This window comes from Dipodomys spectabilis, unplaced genomic scaffold (genome assembly GCF_019054845.1).
Source record: "Dipodomys spectabilis isolate Male_0828 unplaced genomic scaffold, ASM1905484v1 ptg000069l, whole genome shotgun sequence".
In the NCBI taxonomy this organism is placed as follows: Eukaryota; Metazoa; Chordata; class Mammalia; order Rodentia; family Heteromyidae; genus Dipodomys; species Dipodomys spectabilis.
In genome coordinates, this window is record NW_024870746.1 from 19,240,363 (window position 1) to 19,265,293 (window position 24,931).

The following is a 24,931-nucleotide window of genomic DNA, read 5'->3' on the forward strand; positions in this document are numbered from 1 at the left end:
AGGCCGAGTTCAAGCCCCACGACCAACCCAAAAAAAAAACAAAAACAAAAACCTAGACTAGGAGCAGAAAGGGGTGTATAGCTCATGGTAAAGTGTGTTTGATCCCTAGCTCTATGGGAAGAAATACATAAAATAGCTTTAGAGGAGTTGAGAAAAATCGGCAAATGCTTGAGCTATGAAGTCAGGGTGCATGGGCATGACAAACTTGGAAGAGTGGGAGAACAGCGGATCTCCAGGAACAGAGAAACCTACCAGCCGGGAGTCTCCAGGAGGATCCCACCCCACCCATCACTCTCCACCGGAGCGGAGAGGCTCCATCCCGCCAAAGCCGCCCGGCACCAGCAGCGCCACAAAGGGACCTGTCCGCAGACCACCCGCCCAATCGCGATCGCAACGACCCGGCGGGGGGCCGCCCAACCCAGCCCGCAACCACCCCAACTGAACTCGGACTGCAACAACAACTGACGGACTGCAACAACAACTGACGACCTACAGGGTGAGTACCCATCAGGGGACAGGGAATCCATCAAGGGAGACCAGAGCTGGAGGGAATCCCCAGACCCTGACCTAGACTCCCTACCCCAACACCCGGACCACAGGACCCACTAAAACTGGGAACTGTTCGAGAGCTCCACCAGCCAGTAGAGCACACTCTGCTGGCCAGGCCAGAGCAAGAGCGCCCCTGGAAGGGAGCTTAAATGCTCAAGCCAGGAACAGTGCCCCTGGGTCAAGACTACCAACAGTAGAAGAAATTTGAACTGTGTCCTCCAGGCTGCATAACCAAGGTGGTATACACATTAGCACAGGCCTAACGAGCGCGCTCCAGGCTGGGGCCGGAACCAGGCCAGGGGACCGGCGCCTGAACAAAGCAAAAAGGGTCAGAAGTGGGGCTGTGGCTCAAATGGTAGGGTGCCAGCCCTGAGCTGAAGAGCTGAGGGACAGCACCCAAACCTAGAGTTCAAGCCCACAACCAGCCCAAAACAAACAAACAAAAACACATCAGGAGCCCATAGCAGACTCCAGTATTTGGGAGAGTGCATCCAGAGCATCTGATCTTCCCAAGAGCACCCGCAGGAGCAAACACAAGCAGTCCAGGCTGCTCAACCCTTCCAAAGGCGGGAATTGCTACAGCAGAGAGCTGAGAATCCTAAGTGAATAGCAGCTGGAAATAGGCTCCCAACAGAATCCAGATCAGGCACAGACTCTCTCTACCAATACAGAATCAGCAACCAAGCAAAGACAGACACACCAAAACAAGATTGAAGAGCAGTCTCCTGAACCCCCATGCGAAAATCACAGAGAAAAATCACAAGGTTTACCACTACCCAGGACAGCAAGCTCACCTCAAAAGCCAGCAGCCACGCAGGGGAGAGCCCCAGTGGGAGCAAAGCAGGAATGGAAGACAAAAACTACATCCAAGGGTTGCTGGAGGCAATGACTCAAGAAATAAAGCGAGAAATGGATCAGAAATTGAAAGAGCACAAGGATGAACTATCAAAAGATATACAGGATATCAAACAAAAATTGGATGCAAAAATAGAAGCTGCACAAACCTCAGTAAGAAGTGAGATAAACGCCAAATTAGAGGTAATGCATACTGATCTCACCTCATTGAGAGGTGAGATCAGTACTCTGAGAACCAACATTGAATCCATAAAGGGATCCATTTCCACCATGCAAACCACAATAGAAGCCACGGTCAACAGAGTGAATGAAATGGAAGGTAGAGTGTCAGATACAGAAGACAGAATACACCAACTGGACCAAAAAGTGACAGATATGGAAAAATCACTCAAATTAAACCAAAGGGAAATTCAAGAGCAAGCAGATAATGCTAAAAAATTTAACCTTCGCATAATCGGAGTGGACGAAGGTGAGGAATTCCAGAGCAAGGGAATGCAACACCTATTTAACAAGATAGTCAATGAAAATTTTCCCCACCTCAAAAACGACCATCTTAACTACATCACAAAAGCTTATCGAACACCCAACAAGCAAGATCCCAGGAGAAACACTTCTAGGCACATAATAGTAACAATGATGGATCTGAATAATAAGGAAACAATCCTGCATGCAGCAAAAATGAAGAAGGAGCTATACTACAACGGGAAAAAAATTAGAATCACTGCAGATCTCTCCACACAAACAATGAATGCAAGAAAAGCCTGGGAAAGCACCATACGAGCCCTGAGAGCCAATAACTGCCAACCCAGACTGATATACCCGGCAAAGCTAGCATTCACATTCGATGGAGAACTGAAAACTTTTAATAGCAAAGAAAAACTAAATGAATACATAAACATTAAGCCAGCATTACAAAGAATTCTAAGAGGGGGGACACAACCTGAAGAAAGCAACCAGGAACTGGGACCTGCCCCAAACAGGCATTACTCAAAGTCTAACTGAGCAAGCACAGGAGGAAAGGAAAGAAGAAAAACTTAGGAAAACGGAATGGCAGGGACAACAATGCATCTCTCTATACTTTCTCTTAATATAAATGGGCTGAATTCGCCAATTAAAAGAAAACGAACTGAGGACTGGATCAGAAAACAAGACCCATCCATCTGTTGCCTTCAGGAGACCCACCTCTCAGCCAAACATACAAACAAACTCAGAGTGAAGGGGTGGAAAAGGATCTACCAATCAAATTCCCCCAATAAGAAAGCAGGTGTAGCTATCCTGATATCTGACAAAATAAACTTTTCATTAAAATCAGTACAGAAAGACAAGGACGGACACTACATATTAATAAAGGGAACAATCCAAGAGGAGGATATAACCATCATCAACTTATATGCCCCAAATATTGGTGCACCCAGATATGTTAAACAAATGCTCTCAAACTTACAGAATAAAATAGATCCCAATACGATAATACTAGGAGACTTTAACACGCCACTCTCACCAAAGGACAGGTCTACCAACCAGAGGATTGGTAAAGAAGCTACCGAATTAAGTGAGGCCATACTTCAAGCGGAATTAACTGACATCTACCGAGTATTTCACCCTAAAACAACACAGTACACATTCTTCTCAGCAGCTCATGGAACTTTCTCCAAAATAGACCATATCATAGTTCATTCAAGGAACTTAAGCAAATACAAAGGGATCGACATAATCCCCTGTATCCTATCTGACCACAGTGGAATCAAGCTAGCTCTCAATAACAAAGCATACCGCAGAAATTTCTCTAATACATGGAAATTGAACAGCACACTCCTTAACAAGGCCTGGGTAACAGAAGAGATCAGAGAAGAAATAAAGCATTTCCTAGAACTCAATGAAAATGAAAACACCTCACAAAGAAACTTGTGGGACACAGCAAAAGCAGTCCTGAGGGGCAAATTTATTGCCCTCAGTGCCCACATCAAGAGAATGGAGACAGACCAAGTAAATAATCTCATGTTGCAACTAAAACAGCTAGAAAAACAAGAAAAAATGGGACCTAAAGCTACTAGACGAAGCCAGATAACCAAATTGAGAGCAGAGATTAACCAATTAGAAAATCAGAAAACCATAACCAAAATAAACCAAACAAAAAGCTGGTTCTTTGAAAAAATAAACAAAATTGATGGCCCGTTGGCAAGATTAATTAAAAAAAGAAGAGAGGAAACCCATATTAATAGGATTAGGGATGCCACGGGAAACATCACAACACGCACCCAAGATATCCAAACAATTCTAACAGACTACTTTCAAAAGCTATACTCTCTAAAGGAAGAAAATCTGGCGGAAATGGATGCATTTTTAGAGAAATACAAGTTACCCAAACTGAGCAAAGAAGAAGTTAACCAATTAAATAAGCCAATATCCTATAATGAGATACAGGAAGCTATCAAAAGTCTTCCAACAAAAAAAAGCCCAGGACCAGATGGATTCACAGCAGAATTCTATAAGACCTTTAAAGAAGAACTAATACCCATACTCCTCAAGCTCTTCAGAGAAACAGAGAAGGAGGGAGCTATCCCAAACTCATTCTACGAAGCCAATATCACACTCATCCCCAAACCAGGCAAAGACCCAACCAAAAAGGAGAATTACAGGCCAATCTCCTTGATGAACACAGATGCAAAGATCCTTAACAAGATTCTAGCTAACAGAATCCAGAAACACATAAAAAAAATAATACACTATGATCAGGTAGGCTTCATCCCAGAGACACAGGGATGGTTTAACATACGTAAGTCAATAAATGTAATCCAGCATATCAACAGAGCCAAGGTCAAGAATCACATGATTATCGCCACAGATGCAGAAAAGGCCTTTGATAAAATTCAACATTCATTCATGCTAAAAGCTCTGGAGAAAATAGGAATAGAAGGAACATTTCTAAAAACAATAAAAGCCATTTATGACAGACCAATAGCCAATATTATACTTAATGGGGAAAAGCTACAACCAATCCTCCTAAAAACAGGAACAAGGCAAGGATGTCCACTGTCTCCACTCCTCTTCAACATAGTCCTAGAACCCTTAGCCAGGGCAATAAGGCAAGAAAAAGACATTAAAGGGATCCGCATAGGGAAAGAAGAAGTTAAACTATCCCTTTTTGCAGACGACATGATACTATACCTCCACGATCCCAAAAACTCCATCCCCAAACTTTTAGAAATCATAAGTCACTTCGGCAAAATAGCAGGATACAAAATAAACCCACAAAAATCAGTTGCCTTCCTATACACTGATAACGCACAGGAAGAGAGGGAAATAAAGGGAGCAACCCCATTCACAATAACCTCCCAAAAAATAAAATATTTAGGAATTAACCTAACCAAAGATGTAAAAGAACTATTTAATGAGAACTATAAAAAGTTAAAGAAAGAAATTGCAGAAGACACTAGGAAATGGAAAGACCTCCCATGCTCCTGGATAGGCCGACTTAATATAGTAAAGATGGTGATACTTCCAAAACTAATATACAAATTTAATGCAATTCCTATTAAAATCCCAATGACGTACATCACTGAAATACAGAAAACAGTCCAAAAATTTATATGGAACAACAAAAGACCTAGAATAGCCAAAACAATTCTAGGGGATAAAGACAATATGGGAGGGCTATCCATGCCGAACTTCAAACTCTACTACAGAGCTATAATCACAAAGACAGCATGGTACTGGCACAAAAACAGACCCGAAGACCAATGGAACAGAATAGAAGATCCAGATATAAATCCACAGGCCTACAGCCAGCTGATATTCGACAAAGGAGCCAAAGACATACAATGGAAGAAACACAGCCTCTTCAACCGCTGGTGCTGGGAAAACTGGGCAGCCACATGCAGAAAACTAAAAGTGGACCCCAGCCTATCACCATGCACCAACATCAACTCAAAATGGATTAAAGACCTTAACATTAAACCTGAATCTCTGAAACTACTGCAGGACAGAGTAGGAGAGACACTTGAACTAATAGGCACAGGAAGGAACTTCCTGAACAGAGTCCCAGGGTCACAACAAGTTGGAGAGAGACTCGACAAATGGGACTACCTTAAAATAAAAAGCTTCTGCACAGCTAAATCTATCGCAACTAAGCTAGAAAGACAACCAACTAATTGGGAAAAAATATTTACCAGCAATATATCAGACAAGGGGTTAACATCCTGTATATACAGGGAACTCAAGAAACTAATCCCTCCCAAACCTAACAAACCAATTACTAAATGGGCAAGGGAACTAAAGAGGGACTTCTCAAATGAAGAAATAAAAATGGCAAAGAAACACATGAGGAAATGTTCATCATCCCTGGTGGTGAAGGAAATGCAAATAAAGACAACCCTGAGATACCACCTTACCCCAGTCAGAATGTCCCACATCCACAAATCAGCCAACGACAAATGCTGGAGGGGATGTGGAGAAAGAGGAACCCTATTACACTGCTGGTGGGAATGTACACTTATACAACCACTTTGGAAAGCAGTCTGGAGGGTCCTTAGAAAGCTAAAGATTGACCTCCCTTACGACCCAGTCATACCACTTCTAGGCATCTACCCTGAACAACAGGAACCAATATACAAGGACACGTGCACCTCCATGTTTATTGCAGCACTGTTCGCAATAGCTAGGATATGGAAACAACCTAGGTGCCCCACCACAGATGAATGGATCCAAAAATTGTGGTATCTATACACAATGGAATATTATGCAGCCATTAGAAATGACAAAATAATGGCATTTGCAGGGAAATGGATGGAGCTAGAAGGAATCATGTTGAGCGAGGTAAGCCAAGAACGAAGAGACAAACGGTACATGGTCTCCCTCATAAGTGGATGCTAAATCCAAAAGGTTAGGTGATATGACAAAACTAACAGGACTTAAGAAACAAAGAACTCCCGCTCATCTGGTTGAACCACTACTAAATATCCTCATGCTGCTGATCACAAATATGGTATATAACATGTGAACACTGTTATATATTACAGACTGTGGTAGACAATTTGCTCCAGGGAAGTTAGAATGAACTTGTGACTTTGAAATTATGTAATCATTTAATCACAATCAAAAAAAAAAAAAAAGAACCTCGGGGAAGGGAGGGAGGGAGGGGATGGTAGGGGGAAAACAATGGAGGGGGTAACAATGTTCAAGAGGAAGTGTACTCATAACCTCACTCATGTAACTGTAACCCTCTGTATAGTAGCTTTACAATAAAAAAAAAAAAAAAGCTATAGGTGTACTCACAGTCCATAAAATAAATGCTAAATCAATCAAAAAAAAAAAAAAAAAAAAACTTGGAAGAGTGGAATGGAAGGCACTTGCTCTCCTTTCCTACAAACCAGGTCAACACAGACCGCAAGCAGGATAGTGGCCTGATTTCTGTTCTGTCTGGATTGTGGCCCTTTGCACCCTTGGGGACCAGGACTCTAATCCAGGCTTCTACCCTCCTTGCTACAGGTGGAGACCGTAGGTTCCCAAGGTGATCTAACCATATCCCAATCACCTAAAGAATGTCACACACACACACACACACAATTTCTGAACACACTGTTTTCTCTTTTCTTTTCTTTCTTTCTTTCTTTTTTTTTTTTGGTCAGTCTTGGGGCTTGAACTCTAGGCTTGGGCACTGTCCCTCAGCTCTTCAGCTCAAGGTGAGTGCTCTACCACTTGAGCTAAAGTGCCACTTCCAGTTTTCTTGTAATGTATTGGAGATAAGCGTCTCACACACTTTCATGCCTGGGCTGGCTTTGAACTGTGATCCTCAGATCTCAGCCTCCTGAGTAGCTAGGAGTACAGGTGTGAGCCACTGGCGCCTGGCCTGTTTTCTCACTCAATTTACTAATGTGGGTCCCCCCAAAAACATGAGCTCTAGTTCTGAGTCTACCGCACACTTAGGAAAGATACTTAACATCTCTGTGCTTTGATTACCCATAAAATGGCAAGAAAAAAAAACACCCCTAGCAGCCTCTTAGGCTTATGGTGGGGATCAAAGTTAACAATTATATGTAAAGCTCTTGACCCAATGCCCAGCCTGGAATAAATACCGAATAAATGTAGCTATTATTGTAGTTATTATCTCATCACTGCTTAGCGGCTGACTAGGGGAACATCCAGGCCTCCTGATCCAGGATCCGGTGTTCTTTCCAACACGTCATTCTACGTGAACACAGCCTGCCCCCTGAGGCCAGAGTCTGCTCAGCAAAGCCAGAGTATGGTTGCTGGCCCTGAGACCCTTTAATAAAACTGTAAGGAGCAGAGGCCTGCACTGGAGAACAATTAGCAGGTCTGACCTCATGGGAACAGAAAGATGGAGAACAACGGGTTCAGCAGTTCTGCTTTTAGGTCCTTTGGGGAACCATCTGGCCAGCCCTGTTAGCAATTCACTATGGAAATAACTGAGAACCAAAAATAGAAGTTCTTGAGAGGAGCATAATCCTCTGGGCTTTACAAAACAGCTGCAGCAGTGTCACATCAGCCGCCACCAGGGGGTGCTGTTGCCCCAGGTAGTCAGTGGCCGGTGGCCTGAAACACATACTAAGTTTTCAGGAAAATCTTAATGGTCTTCAGCAGCCTCCCTCTCCAGCTTGCCCAACTGTGCTCCCTGTGACAGAAGTGCCCCCAGATCACCAGCTCCTGAACTTACTGTTCTCCTCTCTGGGGGCCTTTAAGAGCAAGACAGGCCCCCAATCTCCTCCCCTTCCTCCCCTTCTTTCTCCTCCTTCTTCTTTCTTTTACTTTTTGCCAGTCCCTGGGCTTGAACTCAGGGCCTGGGCACTATCCCTGAGCTTCTTTTTCTCAAGGCTAGCACTCTAACCACTCAAGCCAGAATCACTTCCAGCTTTTTCTGTTTAAGTAGTACTGAGGAATTGAACCCAGGGCTTCATGCATGCTAGCCAAACTCTCTACCACTAAGCCACATTCCTAGCCCAACCACTCTCCTTTTAACCCAGCACTGGGACTGGGTTAAAAAAAGTATATAAACTGGGGTGTCATTAATGTATTGTGAAAAGTAATAAAGAACAAAATCTCAACAAATTGACATCATCCATCTTGTTAACTGCAGAATTTTGTGAATATAGCACAATAAATATTTCTTGCATGCCAATTAAACTATGTATTTTTAAAAAAAGCAGAAGAAAAGAAAGTCTTTCTTCAAAAGATCTAAAGAAGCCAGGCCCCAGTACCTCACTCCTGTAATCCCTAGTTACTTAGGAGACTGACAGGTGAGAATTACTCTTATCTCCAATTAACGACCAAAAAGTTGAGAGTGGAGGCTTGAATCAAGGAGTAGAGTGCCAGGACTGAACAAAAAAACTAAGGGACAGTTCCCCAGCCCTGAGTTCAAAGTTCAAGCCCTAATTCCAGCACACACACACACACACACACACACACACACACACACACACACACACACACACACACAGAAGGAGGAAGAAGTAAAGGAGGAAATGGAGGAGGAAGAGGAAGAAGAGGTAGAGGAGGAAGAGGAGGAGGAGGAAGTAGGGTTTTTCCCCCCCCAAAGGTCCTAAAGATTCTTTGCCTAAGAACTTAGAATTCACTACTGGTCAACAAACTGCATCTTTGTGCCAAGGGTCCTGGGCTGGTGCTCCACATAGCACTGTCTAACTGATCTTCACAGACCATGAGACGAAATGGAAAAGGCACAGATGAAGGTAAGACCTTCATTGGAACCCTGCTCGTGTACCTGTCAATTGTCAGATGTGTGTCTTCCCTGGCAAGCACTTATTCCCCCTGAGCCACACCTGGTCCTGCATAAAACGTTAGTGCCTCCTTGAAGTCACCCAAAGCCAGCACAAGGCCTGTGCCACTCTTGCGCTCACCATCACCAAAGTGGCTGTGCTAACACCAGGTGAGTGGGAAGCGGAGGGCAGGGTCAGAGAGTACAAGCGTGTGCTGCTGAGTAGAGGCAACCCCAGATGAGAAGATGCCACTCAACATTCCAGAAGATGGGGGTCAGAGGAGGGCAGAAGCCTCCCTCATGAATAGGAAAAGAAAGACAGCAACTTGGTTGAGCACACCAGCTCCAAAAGGACCACGTCTACCACACACCCACTTGGGGTTGAGCTTCCTGATTCCTCAGGCTCCCATTCTGCCTCCAAACCCTTGGATCTCAGCTGCCATCTTTGCCCTTCCTCCAGGGGTACTTGAGCCATAGTCTGCAACCCACTCTGCTTCACCTTTGAGCTACACTCCCTCCCCCGCAACTTACAGCTCTTGCTCCATAGACTTCCACCCCTCCCATTACCTGCGCTGGTAATGGCCTAGGGGAACTGAGGGAGGCTGGCAAGAACTAGGTCTTGTTGGGGAGCATGGAGGGCTGAGAATCAAGGAACTGACGGCCTGCATTGAGACCCAAACCATCACGGGATGCGGACAAACTCAGCACAGTGGCAGCAGGCACACCCAATACTAGACCCCTGGCTGCAAAGATTATTCTTCTCCTGTTGGCAACTGTTCAAGTCCTTCTGACCACTCAGTTAAGACACTGGACAGAGCGAGACAGTCAGAAGAGACTCTTAGTGACCCCATAGGAAGGAGACAAGAGTGCCAACCCAGGCTGGCAGGGCTAAATGGTTTGTACAGATAAGAAAGCTACTTCATCCTGGGGGTTCTCCCCCCACACACACACACCTCGCCTTGGGATTCAGGGCAGGTGGTCTCCAGAGAGCATGAAGGCAAGGAGAGGCAGCTCAGATGGTTCCCTGAGCAGCCAAGATCAGGGAGTGACCGGTAAGGCATCCCCAGGCCGTTCATGCTGGTTTCCATTTGCTGTGGTAGTTGCCAGGGGAACTACTTACTATTTTTATACATTCTCCAGATGATGAGGCTATGGAAACACTGGGGCAAAGGTTGGTCCAGGAAGGCTCCTGGAAGCAATGCCCACACCGGCTCTGCCAGAGACCGTGGTAGAACAGGGGCAGGAGAGAAAAGGAAGGGAGTATGCGTGTGCTTGCGTGCGTGCGTGCGTGCATGTGTGTGTGTGTGTGTGTGTGTGAAAGGTGAGGGACCAGTGAATGATCTATTCACCATTCATTCATTCATCTACTCGCTCATGGTGGGTTCATTTTTCCTTCCACTCATGTGGTCATACATCAGAGAGGCTGGGCATTGTGCAAGGTGGTGGGCATATGGCTGAGAACAGGGAGCTGCAGCTCAGCCCAGTGAGGAGGTGGGCAAAATAAAAATAGAGCTGCAGCAAGCAGGGTCTGCGCCACCATAGGTGTGGGCCCAGAGGAGGAGTTGCAGGTAATGTGGGCAAGAGCAAAAACATTCCAAGCAGAGGGAGTCATGTGTATGGACCCAAGGGAGATGCGAAAGATGGTGCCTTCTAGAACAGTCACTTAATCTATGGCGCATAGGCGCCACTCGGAGAGAAATGAGAACAGGGTAGAGAGCAGACCAGCAGGAGAGCCTGAGAGAAGCTGCCACCCCCCCCACCTGGGGCCGCTGGCCCCAACCCCAGCTGCTATTAGGCCTCAGGCAGCAAGACTGCAGCCCACACCATTCCTGGGGAGAGAAGAGGGACAGGTTTTCCCACTGTCCTCTGGAAGAACCCAAAGGGCGTCTGGGAAGCTGAAGAGCCTGAGGCTGCAGAAGGATGCCTTCCACTCATCAGGAGAGCTGGGCTAGGGCGCGCAGGTCAGGCCTGCCTGAGGTGTCCAGGCAAGAGGGTGCCTGGGAACTGCACACCCAGCTTGCTCTATATCCCAAACCTCTTCCTTTTTATTTTATTTTTTTGTCAGTTGTGGGGCTTGAACTCTGGGCCTGGGCACTGTCCCTGAGCACTTCAGCTCCAGACCAAGCGCTCTACCACTTGAGCCCCAGCGCCACTTCTGGTTAATTGGACATAAGAGTCTCACGGACATTCCTGCCTGGGCTGGCTTTGAACCGCGATCCTCAGATCTCAGCCTCCTGAGAAGTTAGGATGACAGGCGTGAGCCACCAGTGCCCGCTGCCAGCCTATTCCTTTATAGTCGCAACTACTCTGCTTAACCCTTGAGCTATGTCTCCCCACCCTCCTCATAACCTATGCTTCCTCCCTTCCATATTCCCAGAACTCACTGCACCTCAGCCTACAGAAACCCCACATCCCCAAATCACCCTCGAGGGGAGCTGCCCAGTGGAAGCATAAGCAGGGCCTCAGGAGACAGAGGGAGGTCGGCAAGAACTATGGCTTGTGCCATGCTAGGGGCCAGGGAGGGCCAACAGGAAGCCTGAGATGCCTATCCACCCAGAATATAGGGCTGGAATGGAGCAAAGTGGGAAGGAATTGAGCACCTGCCCAGAATCACGAATCTCTTCAGCACAGGTTGCACCTAATCCTGGCACCAGCCCAATGGAATGGGTAAGTTTGCTCTCACAGGTCAGTCTGAATCTAAAACCTGTCTCTGAGCCCAAGACAATGTAATTACCATTTGCACACCAACTACAAGCCAGCAACCAGCCTGAACACTGCAGACTTGAAAATGACAAGGTACAGTCTCTTGTGAGATAATGAAGGAGAGGATCATATATTTTCCCAAAGTGGCTCCATATCCCTTACTCCTGAATAGGACTTTAGGTTCCTGTGCTGCTCAGCCACCCTGATGCAAGAAGTTGCTCCTGGAGAGAAATAGGGCTCCCAGCCAGCAGCCAGCATCACCTGCCAGCAAGAGAGGGAGGCTTCTCATTCCAGCTGAGGCCCCAGACATCAGGGACACTCATGTCATCCCCACTGCACCCTCTGAGTTACTGGGGCACAGAATCTCTGAGTGCAATGAATGCACACTGCTAACCACTGGAAGCAATTAGTTACATAGTATAACTGGAATTAGAAGTCTGTGACATGCTACACACAGGTAAAAATGTTATTAGTAACTTGAATTTGGCACGGTGGGATCATGTGGGTATCTGAGGAAATAGACTTGTGTTTTAACCTGGGTTGTCCTTAAGAGCAGAAAGTAGGACGGGGGCTTGAGTGCAGGTAACTTCCTTGTGACCTGATCCATGACACCAGGACTGAGAAACATGAAAACAGGCAGGATAACCAGCCAATCCCAGGCCACGTCATCTAGCTGATACCATGTGAGTAATTGAGCTTGCTGTAGTTCAGATCTAGAATGTCCCCTCAAAGCCCACGTGTTAGAGGCTTGGTCTCCAGGGTGGTCCTACTGAGAAGTGGCGGAGCCTTTAAGAGGTGGGACCTAGTGGAAGGAAGTTAGGTCATTGGGAGTGTGCTCATCAGACCCCAAATCCTTCCTGTCTCTCTATCTTGAAATAAACATCTTTGCTCTACCACAAACTTCCTACCATGATGCTCTGCTTCACCACAAGCTCAAAGGTAACAAAGCCAACCAGTCAGGGTTGGAGATGTGTGAAACCATGAACCAAAACAAATCTTTCATCCTTTCAAGTTGATCATCTCAGGTATTTTATCCTAGGGACAGAAAGCTGATGAACACAAGGCTCAATATCACCTAAGCCTCTCTAAGAAGGTCTCTTGGAATATGAGAAGGATTTGTCTTTTCAGGTCCCATTAGTCGAGGATCGCCCCGAAGGAGGCTAACTCCTTGTGTCTGTCAGTTTGCAAATACTTCAGAATGGTTTGAGCAGTTCTGCTTGGCTGAAGAGGCCAGGAAGAAAGCAGAATCAGGCACTGAGAAATTGACTGGGCTCTCAGGCTGTGAAATGGAGCATAAAAGATGACTGACACAACATGGTATTAAATACTGCTCCAGGGGAGAATTGCATTTGAGGTCCTGGACAGAGCCAGCTGGGCCAACCTGGACTTGGTTAGTCACTTTCTGCACTCATGTTGGGCAGTCTGCAGTGGTCTCTGCAGTAAAGCTGTGGGCTTCCAGGCCTGTGTGAGCCTGTACACTAAAAGCCACCATCCATCAGAGAGGCCTGCTATATTCCCTGTTCTGATCATCACAACCTGCAACCAGGACACCCACTACCTTGCAGGGGATATGGGCTCTGGGCATGGATTTCTAGCTTTGACCTCTTAGGAGACTAAGCCAGCAGGGTAGGCATTTTGTGACTGAGTTTTAAAAGCCTCCACAGGAAGTCAATGCAGAGGGTAGGCCTTGAGTTATTCAGACTCTTAGCTTTCCTCCTGGAAGCAGTGGAGGGGTTGAGAAAAACCCCGGAGAAGGGACATAAAGGTGAGAGGTGAAGGATTAGTCTGGGCCCAGTGAGCTCTGAGTAATTCCTGCTTTTAGGGACCTGGATTGGTGATCAGATCCCTTATTCCACTCTTTTGCGGGCCAGTCAGCTGCATTGATCACCTCAGTGGGACATTCAATAGTTACTGGCTTGTTTAAAAGGTTTTTCAAGGCTGCCAGGCCCCAGGGCCTTGCTTTCTCCTTTTATTCCTGTCAGGACAAGGGATCTAGCTCCAGTCACCTGCTCAGGGTTAGGTTCTGTGCTGCAGCCCCGATGCAGAGCACAAAGAAGGGTGGGAACTGACTGGAATTCCGGGGTGCAGAGAAACATGCTTTCCCTAAGAAAGGGCATATCTAGGGAGGCTGTCACTCAGGAGAGTGTTAGGGGGATTCGATTTGGGGCAGGAGTTACACCACTATCAACAACACGGCAACGCACTATTGTAGACCAGCCACTAAGCTTCCCCTTAGACTCTGAAGCTGAACTTATATAGAGACTAGTAAAGAACCAGTTCTCTCCGCTCTCCCATAGTCCTCCCTCTCTCCTTCTCTCTCCTGTATAAATAATCACAGCTCCTTCCTTCATCCCAGGCTTAGGTGCCTACCACGCCAGCAGCCCTTCCACTGGGAGGGTGCTTGGATTCAGCTGCTGCTGGGGCTCAATCCTTCAGGTGGGTTCAGGGCCAATGGGCTTTTTGGAATGCAGGGTTTTAGTCCCAACACTAGCCAAGTCCCTGGCCACCTGGGAAGTTTGGTTGCCTTTAGTGTCAATATTTGGGCCCATAAGACATGCCTGCTTGGGGCTGGGAAGGTGGCTCAGTGGTAGAGCGCTTGCCTCGCATGCATGAGGCCCTGGGTTCGATTCCTCAACACCATATAAACAGAAAAAGCTGGAAGTGGTGCTGTGGCTCAAGTGGTAGAGCGCTAGTCTTGAGCTGAAGAACTGAGGAATGGTGCCCAGGCCCAGAGTTCAGGACCCACGACGGACAAACAAAACAAAAAAAACCCTTCCTATTTGGAAGGAAGGGGTGACAGGGTCCAAAAAGTAATGTACTTTTTACCTGACTGTAATCCCTCTGTACATCATCTTTATAAAAATAATTGTTTGGCATTTATAGCTAGGCAGGCATACAAAGGCTATAGGGAATTCAAAAACAGAGGTATACTGGCAGAAGTGCACCTAGGCTGGGTATTAAAAGGAGAATATAGCTGGGCACTGGTGGCTCACGCCTGTAATCCTAGCTACTCAGGAGGCTAAGATCTGAGGATCATGGTTCAAAGCCAGCCGGGACAAGAAAAGCTCTGTGAGACTCTCCAATGAACCATCAGAAAACCAGAAGTGGAGCTGTGGCTCAAAGTGGTAGAGAACTAGCCTTGAGCAAAAGAGCTCAGGGATCATGCCCAGGCCCTGAGTTCAAGCCATATGACCAACAACAACAACCAAAGGATATGAGACTTGACAGCAAAAGAAACCTAAGCAAATGTGGGAGTCAGGGTACACAGACAGCAGGCTTTGGATCTTTAGGGAATCTGTGCCAATGGTGCCCCTTCCTTTAGGAACCACATGCATGATGGGATATTTAGCACTCTGGCCTCTGAGTGTAGGTAGTAGCACCACACAGCTTGGAGCACCAAAAACTAAAAATGTCACTAGATATTGCCTAGAAGAAAAAATGCCCCCTTCCTCTGCCAAGAGGGCTTTCCTTCTAGACTCTGACTTCAGTCTGGCATACAGTTGTGTTGCCATCCTTGGAATGACTGGGCGGGGCTCTGCCATGCTGGACCTCATGCTCCTTACTGCTTCTAGCTGCCCATGGGCTGCAGCCACTTCTAGGCTCTCACTCAGCTCCTTTCCCATCATCCACCCTTACAGCTGGTCCCACGCCATTCCAGCCAGCCCTGCCTCTTCACCGGCAGGGAGACAGGAAGCACAAACCTACTTACCTACAAGAGGTGTCATCAGTCCCCAGGGAGTGGCACATACGGACAAATTCTCCCTTTGTAACAATAGGAAGTTTGTTTTTGTCTTTTATTATAAAGTAAACGTGATCAGGGCAGAAAATCTGGCAAGCAGTGAAAAGCATAAAGAAATAAAGATCATTCCCTAGCTGGCAATGGTGATATGCAGGACGCTTCCCACAGAGGCTACTGGGACCACCCTGTTTGCTGTGTGGGCAGAGACACGCTGGCAGCCAACACACTGGACCCAGCAAAATGAAAAGCAGTCACTCTTCTAGCTTTAATGTCTGCTTTATTCACATCTGGGTGACTGAGAGGCTTTTAAAAGCATATTTGGCAGGAGATTTATTGTCTGTGCCCCTGTCTCGCCCTTTCACGAGTCTCCCATTGATTGCAGACAGACCATCAGAACTCATCCTTTATGTCAAAATGGGGCTGGTCCTCAGGCTTGAAGTCCAGGTTGGGGCTGCCATCCTCATTGAGAATCCTCCGGGCGGTGTAGCCGACGATGGGGTATTTGGCTTTGTATACATTGGTAAAGACGTCATCCAAGGATTCCAGCTCCTTGGCCGAGAGCCCCGTCTGGGGAAGAAAGGCCCAAGAAACAAGGGGTGAAGATGAATGAATATGGTTGGCACTGGCCTTTCTCCATCCCTGCCTTACCGTCTCCACACTCTGAATGCAAGCAAAGAAAAAGGTTATCCTAATAAGGCAAATCATGGACAGCACACTTCTAAAGAGAGAACCCTGTGTGCGCTAGTGGGGATGACATGGGGAGAGCAATGGTTTCATTTGTTTCCTGCCTGACTGGTGCAGAAACTGAAGTCTCCATGGAGAGCAACCATCCTGGGGTGGTTTGGGTGCCCTCTGCTATCTGCACCTGTCTCTTCCTGCTTGATTCTTGCCACCCTCTGACTCCTACTGCATATTTACGTATGCTTCCTGATAGGCTTTAGATCTAGAATGTCCTTTTTGAAATTTCTTGTGCCAATACTGGGGGCTTGAACTCAGGGCCTAGGTGCTATCCCTGAGCTTTCGTGCTCAAGGCTGGAGCTCTACCACTTGAGCCATAGCTCCCCCTCTAGCTTTTCAGTGGTTAATTGGAGAGATGAGTCTCATGGACTTTCCTGCCTAGATTGCCCTTGAACCTTGATCCTCAGCTCCCAAACTCCTATGTAGTTAGGATTACAGGTGTGAGCTACCAGCACCCAGCTTAGAATGCCCCTTTTCTAAAGGCTCACGTGTTAAAAGTGACTAGAGATCTCCAGTGTAGCACTATTGGGAGTTGGTGGCATGTTTAAGAGGTAGAGCTGAGCAGAAGGTCCTTAGAGATGGTCATTAGGGTCATACATTCAAAGACAACTGGGGTACACTAGAGCCCTCTTTTCTTTTGCTTCCTGATCATGATGTAAACAGTTTTTCTCAGCCAAATACACCCATCATTGTCATCATTGATCATGAAACCTCCAAAATAGTAAGTGAAAATAAACCTTTCTGCTCTATCAGCTAATTATCTCAGGTACTTCATTATTTTCTTCATTTCTTATTTCTATAATCTTGTGACTTAAGCGTTTATCCCACTGTCAATGTGATGAAGAGCACACATTGGGGGAATGCCAGGCTTGTTATGGAGATTACTTTTTATGCAATATTTTCTTCATATCAATATGAGCATAGCGGGAGATCCTCCATCTCCCCCATTAGTCCACTGAGCGACCAAGAGTGGCCTGGGGAGTGGTGCGGGTAGACCATAAAAGGCTGAGGACCAAAGTGAAGACCACAGAGTTGGATCACAAGTTCACAGGAGGTTGGGTTTGACTCGCCGTGGAACGTTTCTGAGTAGGCCTAAAACAGGACAATCTATTGGACTGGGGGGCATGCAAGTTAATTAGGAAGCTTTGTTATTGCTTAGAAGTTAAAAAACAAACCAAGAAACAAAAGGCCACAGCTGAGGGCATGGGGCATTTTGACCAAAGGTCATAATCTGGCTCACGGTATCATGGGTGAGGTCTGAAGGATCCAGAGACATTTTGGCCACCCCTCTGGTGGAGTCCTTCCCAGTCAAGGCATTGTAGGGGGCTCCTCGTCCATAAAACTCTGCAGTAGGGAAGAAGGAAGAGTGTGCACACAGAGTGTGTACATGACCCCAGACCCCCCCAATCCCAAGAGAAACTCCAAGCCTGAACACACACACACACACGCACACGCACACGCACGCACATGCACGCACAACATAATGAAGATATTGCCCAGTCACCAGCTTAACATCCTCGAATTCAAATAGAGAATAAGTCACATGCAGGCTGAAATATAGATTTTAGAAAGAAGAGAACAAAAACAGTCCCTTTAAAAATTAAATGCAAACAAAAAATATGTCTGGCTAAATACTGATGAAAACCAAGTCTATTTTCACACAACAGTGTTTGTGAACCAAACAAAAGGTGATCCATTCAATACTACCTGCATAAGTTCAGGAGTTAGTGGCTCATGCCTTTAACTCCTAGCTACTCAGGAGGCTGAGATCTGAGGATTGCAGTTCAAAGCCAGCCCAGGCACGAAAGCCAGTGAGACTCTTACCTCCAATCAACCACCAGAAAACTGGAAGTGGCACTATGGCTCAAAGTGGTAGAGCGTTAGCCTTGAGAAAGGAGCTCAGGGACAGCGCCCAGACCCAGAGTTCAAGCCCCACTACTAGACAAAACACAAAAAACCTACAGGTAAATATCATATGTAGTTAAATCAGAGAAATTATTTAATGTCATTAAAATATTCTATAATGCTCTATGATGTCAGCTAATTGCTAAGGAATACTGTTTCATTGCTCAACTAGAGGAATCATCAAGTTCAAGCTGAGCTTTAAAGCCATGGAAGGCTTTTGAGTAGAAGCCAGCTTAGCATTAATAGGAAAAAAAAATATTCTGTTGAAATAAAACATTGACAAAAATGAAGCTAATCTTGTCATTTAAAATGGAAGAAAAGGGGGCTGGGACTGTGGCTTAGTGATTGCTTGCCTTGCATGCATGAAGCCCTAGGTTCAATTCCTCAGTACCACATAAACAGAAAAAGCCAAAAGTAATGCTCAAGTAATGCAAAAGTAATGGCTCAAGTGGGAGAGTGGTAGCCTTGAGCAAAAGAAGCTCAGGGACAGTGTCCAGGCCCTGAGTTCAAGTCCCAGGACTGGCAAAAAAAAAAAAAAAAAAAAAAAAGGAAGAAAAGGGACCTTTTCTGGCTTCAGAGTTTGGCAGCAATGAAGATTCAAAATGCCAAGCTACTTACCTCTTCCAGAAGTGACATCAAACACCACTCCCTTTACTGCCAAGTAGATGGGCTGATCTTCCTAAAAAGCAGGAGAGAAACGGTGAAGAGGAGTTGAAGGGCACACTCACCCAGTCTGAGTTAGTAATACCTTTCCTTTCCTTTCCATCATGGGCTGTGCAAACACAGGAGGTTCAAGGCCTGGTTCTCCTCAGCTTGCCACGCCCACTGATGGAAGCTTAAAACCTCATGAAATGTCATAACATGAATACAGCAATCATTTATATTGATTGACTGATTGCTGGTGCTGGGACTTAAACCCAGGGCCTGGGCACTGTCCCTGAGCTTTCTTGCCTGAGGCACTTTGAGCCACAACTACATTTCTGGCTCTCTGATTAATGGAGATAGGAGTCTTATGCACTTTCATGCCTGGGCTGGCTTTGAACTGCAATCCTCAGATCTCAGCCTCCTGAGTAGCTAGAATTGCAGGCATGAAAACACTGGGCAACCCTTTACTTTTAAATCAACCAAGAGCTGAAACCACTTTATGTAGATAAAACTTCAGAAGTACATTAAATAATGATTCAAATCAGTCCAGATTTCCTCATCATCAATGGAGATATATACTATGAAGGCAAGGTAAGTGTTCTCTTTTACATGTTTTTGTTTTTTTTGTTTTGTTTTGTTTTTTGGTCGTGGGGCCTGAGCTCTGGGCCTAGGCACTGTCCCTCAGCTCTTTAGCTCAAGGCTAGTGCTCTACCACTTGAGCCACAGTGCCACTTCCAGCTTTTTCTGCTTATGTGGTGCTGAGGAATCGAACCCAGGGCCTCATGCATGCGAGGCAAGCGCTCTACCACTGAGCCACCTCCCCAGCCCCTCTTTTACATGTTGATATTATAGGTAACATTTTTTTCACCTAATGTTTCCACATATTGGAAAGATGGCTGTCTCTCAAATAGCTACATAGGACCCATCTTAATAGTGATACAGTACATCTGCTGTGTAGCTGGTCTTCTATGTTGAATATTTGGGTGCTTCCTCTCTTTGGAACTATAAATGGTAGAATTATACCTCCTAAAAAAATTGTTTTGGATGAAATGTTTCCCTGAGGTCTATTCCAATACATGGAATTTCTGGGCCGAAGTATATAAATAACTTAATCATATTAAAAACCTTCCAAAAACATTAAATTCTGTCCAGGGCCAGAAAAATGCAAGTTCCTGCTGTGTGCCCACAGTTTGACTAGCAGTTATGCTTCATTTCTGCTATAGTAGTGGGTATGCAATGTTACTTTAGAAACACCACCACCATCACAAAACAGATGATATGGGTTTACTAACTTCCATCCAGGTGGGTTTTTAGGACACTTGGCACAGTGCTGGGACATCATGGAAGGGAGGATCATGGGTGGGTGTGTGTGTGTGTGTGTGTGTGTGGGGGGGGGGGGGCTAACTTCCATCCAGGTGGGTTTTTAGGACACTTGGCACAGTGCTGGGACATCATGGAAGGGAGGATCATGGGTGTGTGTGTGTGTGTGTGTGTGTGTGTGTGTGTGTGTGTGTGTGTGTGTGTGTGTGTGGTTGTTGTTGTTAAAGTTCTGAGTTTTCGGAACTTTTCAGGTGTGTGTGTGTGTGTGTGTGTGTGTGTGTGTGTGTGTGTGTGTGTGTGTGTGTGGTTGTTGTTGTTAAAGTTCTGAGTTTTCGGAACTTTTCAGATCACCAGGAAAAAGAAGCGGGGCGTGGGGATTGTAGGCAAGGCGGGTACCGGCCTGCACGCCTGGCACTGGCCTTGGCCTGCAAAGAAGGCCTAGCCCAGACGGCCCGGGCCGGCGCCGAGCCGGGGTTCCGCGGGGCACGAGGCCCCGGCCCCCGACCCGGGCCAGCTCGGACGCTTCCCGGGGTCCCACGTCGCGATCCCCGGCCCCAGGCCCGCGCCGCGCCCGCCTACCTCCTCCCCGCCGTAGCGAGCCAGCTCCTCCTCGGTGAAGAGCCGCACCGGGGGTCCCCGCTCGGCCGGATGCGGCTCCGGCCCGGCCCCGGCTGTCAGCGCCACAACCAGGCCCAGCGCAGCCAGCGGCCACAGCGGCCACCCCGGCGCGGGGCCCGCCATGGAGAGCGCGCAGGGCCCGCAGCGCAAAGCCAGGGCGCGTTCCCGACCCCGCCACCAGGGCCGCCCCGAGGGCGGGGACACCCATCCCCGCCTCCGCCCCTCCCCCGGCGGTGCCCCGCACGGGCCCGGCCGCCCCGCGCCCACTGGCGAGAACGTCGGAGGTAGGACCTAAGCCTGGCTCGCGACCTCAAGCCACCAACTGAAAGTTGGCAAAGAACGACAGATGTCATGGTAGACCTGTGAATGGTGTAGCTGTGCGTTTCACACTCTTTTAAATGCAGGTCCTAACTTTCAATTCAATTCTCTCTCCTCCCTCCCTCCCTGCCCCTCCCCCCAACTCTTCCCACCCCCCCACCCCCACCCGCTTGTATTTAAACATCTAGTCCTCAAGGATATTCCCTCCCCCCTCCCCCCCAAAGGGTAAGGCAAAGGACAGTGTGCCTTGAAAGAACTCTAATAGCTAACATTTGTGCAAAATCTAAGGTCACTGACTATTCGGAAAATATTGTTTGGAGAAATTCCATGTACCAGGTCTCTGGAAACAAAGCTGAACAAGACAGACCCAGGCCCACACTAGAGTCTACATTCTATGGGGAGACAGATTCAAAGAAAAATACGTAAATAGTATGTGAGATAGGGATGCATACTAAAGAGAAAAAGAAAGGCAAGGTGCAAATTAAAGCGAGGATTGCTATTTTAAACAGGAGGACCTGAAGACTTATTGAAGGTAATATTTGTATACAAGTCTGCAGCAGGTGAAGGAGGGAGGCTGGAGGGAAGAGCCTTAGAGGAAGAGGTCAGGCCAGTCAAGTGGTAAGAGGGTAAGGGGGCAGAGAGGGAGTAGTTTTCTTGTGGCCCCACAGTTTATTTTATTCTCTCTCTTTTTTTTTTTTTTTGTCAGTCATGAGGCTTGAATTCTAGGCCTGGGCGCTGTCCCTCAGCTCTTCAGCTCAAGGCAAGCGTCTACCACTTGAGCTACAGCGCCACTTCCGGTTTTCTAGTGGTTTATTGGAGATAGGAGTCTCACGGTCTTTCCTGCCCGGGCTGGCTTTGAACCGAGATTCTCAGATCTCAGCCTCCTGAGTAGCTAGGATTACAGGCGTGAGCCACCGGCGCCCGGCTTATTTTATTCTCTTGAGACTTTAACTTTGACTGGAAGTGAATGGAACAGAGTTAAAATATTAACCAAGTATCTTGGAGTATTGTCTGTAAAGGAAGCAGGAAAGCTATTGCAATAATCCAAGCAGGAGAGGATGGTGGCTTGCACCAGGCTGGTAGACACAGGTGGTAAGAAGTGGGTAGATTGTAGGTATGTGTTGAAGATGTGACTGACTGGATCTGTTGATCAAGGAGACATACGGAGATGAGGGACAGAGAGGAGTCACAGATGACTCCAAGACTTTTAGCCAGAGCCATTAGAAAGAAGATATTGCCAGTTGTTGAGCTATGAGAGAGATGGTAGGAGGCACAGGTTTTGGAGGGAGAGATCAAGGAGGTCTTGCTTAGCTTTATATACATACTAGACATCTAACAGGAATTGGAAGAAGGTTCCAATATGGACATATACATTTTGGACTCATGGATGCATATGCTATATTTAAAATCACAGGCATGGCAGGCTACCAGGGAAGGGCATGGGAGTAGAGAGGAGGTGAGGACAAAATGCAGAGTTCTTTGGGCCCTCTGACATCTAGTGGTTGGGAGAACTAGCAAAGGAGACCCCCACAAGGACTTACTATGCCTGGCTCTAATTCCAGCACCTTTATGTGAATTAAAGAACTTAGACCTTGTTATGTCTCTGTGATATTAAAAAACAAACTAGAAGTGGAAGATATGGTTTGAATGGTAGAGTGCAAGCCTTGAGCAAAAAAGACCAATCAAGAGTGCAAGTCACTGAGGCCCTGAGTTCAAGTCTAGGTTCTCTCTCTCACACGCGTGTGCGCGCGCGCACACACACACACACACACACACACACACAGAGTAACTAGTTTCATGAAAACCTCTTTCCTTCTCTCTCTCTCTGCATGAGTCTTTCCTTGATCATTGTCAGATAAATCCCCTCATCCATACTTGTTCTATCTCTTCTTAAGAGGTACTTGTTTTATTTTCTTACCACTATGTGAAAACATTGTGCTTATTCAATCTGCAGTTATTTGAACAACTAGTAATGACCAGAGGCTGTCAGAGGCACTGGGTTACAGCAGAGAACAAACCACATAAGAACCCTACCTTCATGCAGTTCCATTCTAGTGGAGGGAGACTGAAAATAAATGACTTGATTAGAAGGTGGTATGTGCTAGGGAGGAAATAAAGCAGAAAAGGGAAAAAAGCAATGGAACTCTTTGCTTTAGTAGGGTGTGGGGAGGAGACATCAAAGATAAGTTGACATTTAGAGATGGACCCAAGGGAGGTGAGAAAGGACTGAATCACATGATGTCTAGAAGGAGAGCATTCAAGGCACAGGGGCCTGGAGTGTGTTCAGCATTTTAGAGCTGGAAGAGTGGGTGGTATTAAGAGTGCCAGGAGAAGTGGGGACTAGAGGAGAGTCCCTATAGGATATTGGGAATTTGCAATTTAGAGGAGCTTGAGGAATGATATGATCTGATTTTCACAGGCTCCCTGTGAAAGGGGAAAGTGACTAGGACAGCAAGGTTAGAAGTAGACCCTGCTGGGTGCTGGTGGCTCACTCCTAGCTACTCAGGAGACTGAGATCTGAGGATCACGGTTTAAAGCCAGTCTGGGCATGAAAGTCTGTGAGACTCTTATCTCTAATTAACCATCAGAAAACCAGAAGTGGTGCTGTGGCTCAAAGTGGTAGTGCACTAGCTTTGAGCTGAAGAGCTCAGGGGCAGTGCTCAGGCCCAGAGTTCAAGCCTCAGCTTGGAGTCTATGGAAAACAATGAATGGGAAATGCTAGCAGTTTATCACAATGGTGGTGACAGAGATGGTAAAAAGTGCTTACAGTCTGAATACAATTTTAAAGTACAGTCAACAGGATTAGCTGATTTGTATGTGTGGAAGACAGGGAGGAATTGAGATGATTCTGAGTTTGATCTAGAGCAAAAGGGAGAATGGAGTTCAGTTCAATGAAAGGAACTTCAGTGGAACAGAATTGAGTAGGAAGATGGTTTCTTTTATCTTTGAATCTTACAATAACCACTAATACTAATTCACTACTCTCATATGTCAGATGGAGCCTAAGCAGTGTGTGTGTGTGTGTGTGTGTGTGTGTGTGTGTGTGTGTGTGTGTTGGTCCTGGGGCTTGAACTCAGGGCCTGGGCTTTTTGGTGGTTAATTGGAGACGAGTCTCATGGACTTTTCTGCCTAGGCTGGCTTTGAACCTCAATCCTCAATTCTCAGCCTCTTGAGTAGCTAGGGTTTACAAGTGTGAGCCACTGGTGCCCAGCAATAGTTTACATCTGATAACTCACTTAATCTTCCAGAGCTCTATGAATAAGTAGTAATGTTCCTGTGATTAAAATGAAGTAAGTAAGGGCCAGGGAAACTGAATAAATCTCCTAAGATAACAAAGTAAGTGGAAGAGCCAAGACTGGGAATCAGGCACCTGGCCTCAGGTTTCACATTTTCAGTACCTGTGCTTTGCTGCTATCAGGTGAATGAACAGCCAGCAGAGAACTAACACAGGCAAATGGTCATGGGGGCCTGGGTCTCTGGGGAGAGCTAGAGGCTGGACACAGTGTGTTCACATACACTTGGGAGATCGTATTGGTTTCCCAGGGACACTGTATGGAAGGAATGGATGACTTGAAACCAAAGAAATGGATTCTGTCAAGATTCTGGAGGCTAGAAGTTCAAAATGAAGAAGTCCTAGGTTACTTTGAGACTCTATCTGCTCCATCTCTAAGCAGCCAATAGTAATCATTCTGAATAGTGGGAGGAGGAAGACAGAGTCCTAAGGCCACCGAGTCACAGGCCCAACACAATGCTCTCACACATTTAGGGCTGGAGGCCTCTTCTATCGTTGCTCAGGCCATGTGTGTTGTCCA

The 24,931-nt window shown here is 46.6% G+C and overlaps 1 protein-coding gene across 1 annotated transcript; it reads right to left on the reverse strand.

The window, feature by feature from the left end:
- Positions 1-15,832: 15,832 nt before the first annotated feature.
- On the reverse strand, positions 15,833-20,954 carry Nenf (neudesin neurotrophic factor). The gene is made up of 4 exons (XM_042681810.1): positions 20,763-20,954; positions 18,837-18,897; positions 17,554-17,657; positions 15,833-16,142 (listed from the first exon to the last, which is right to left on the reverse strand). Exons 1-4 carry the CDS (start codon positions 20,922-20,924, stop codon positions 15,966-15,968), a joined length of 504 nt encoding a protein of 167 aa, XP_042537744.1. The 5' UTR covers positions 20,925-20,954; the 3' UTR covers positions 15,833-15,965.
- Between the last annotated feature and the right edge of the window lie 3,977 nt (positions 20,955-24,931).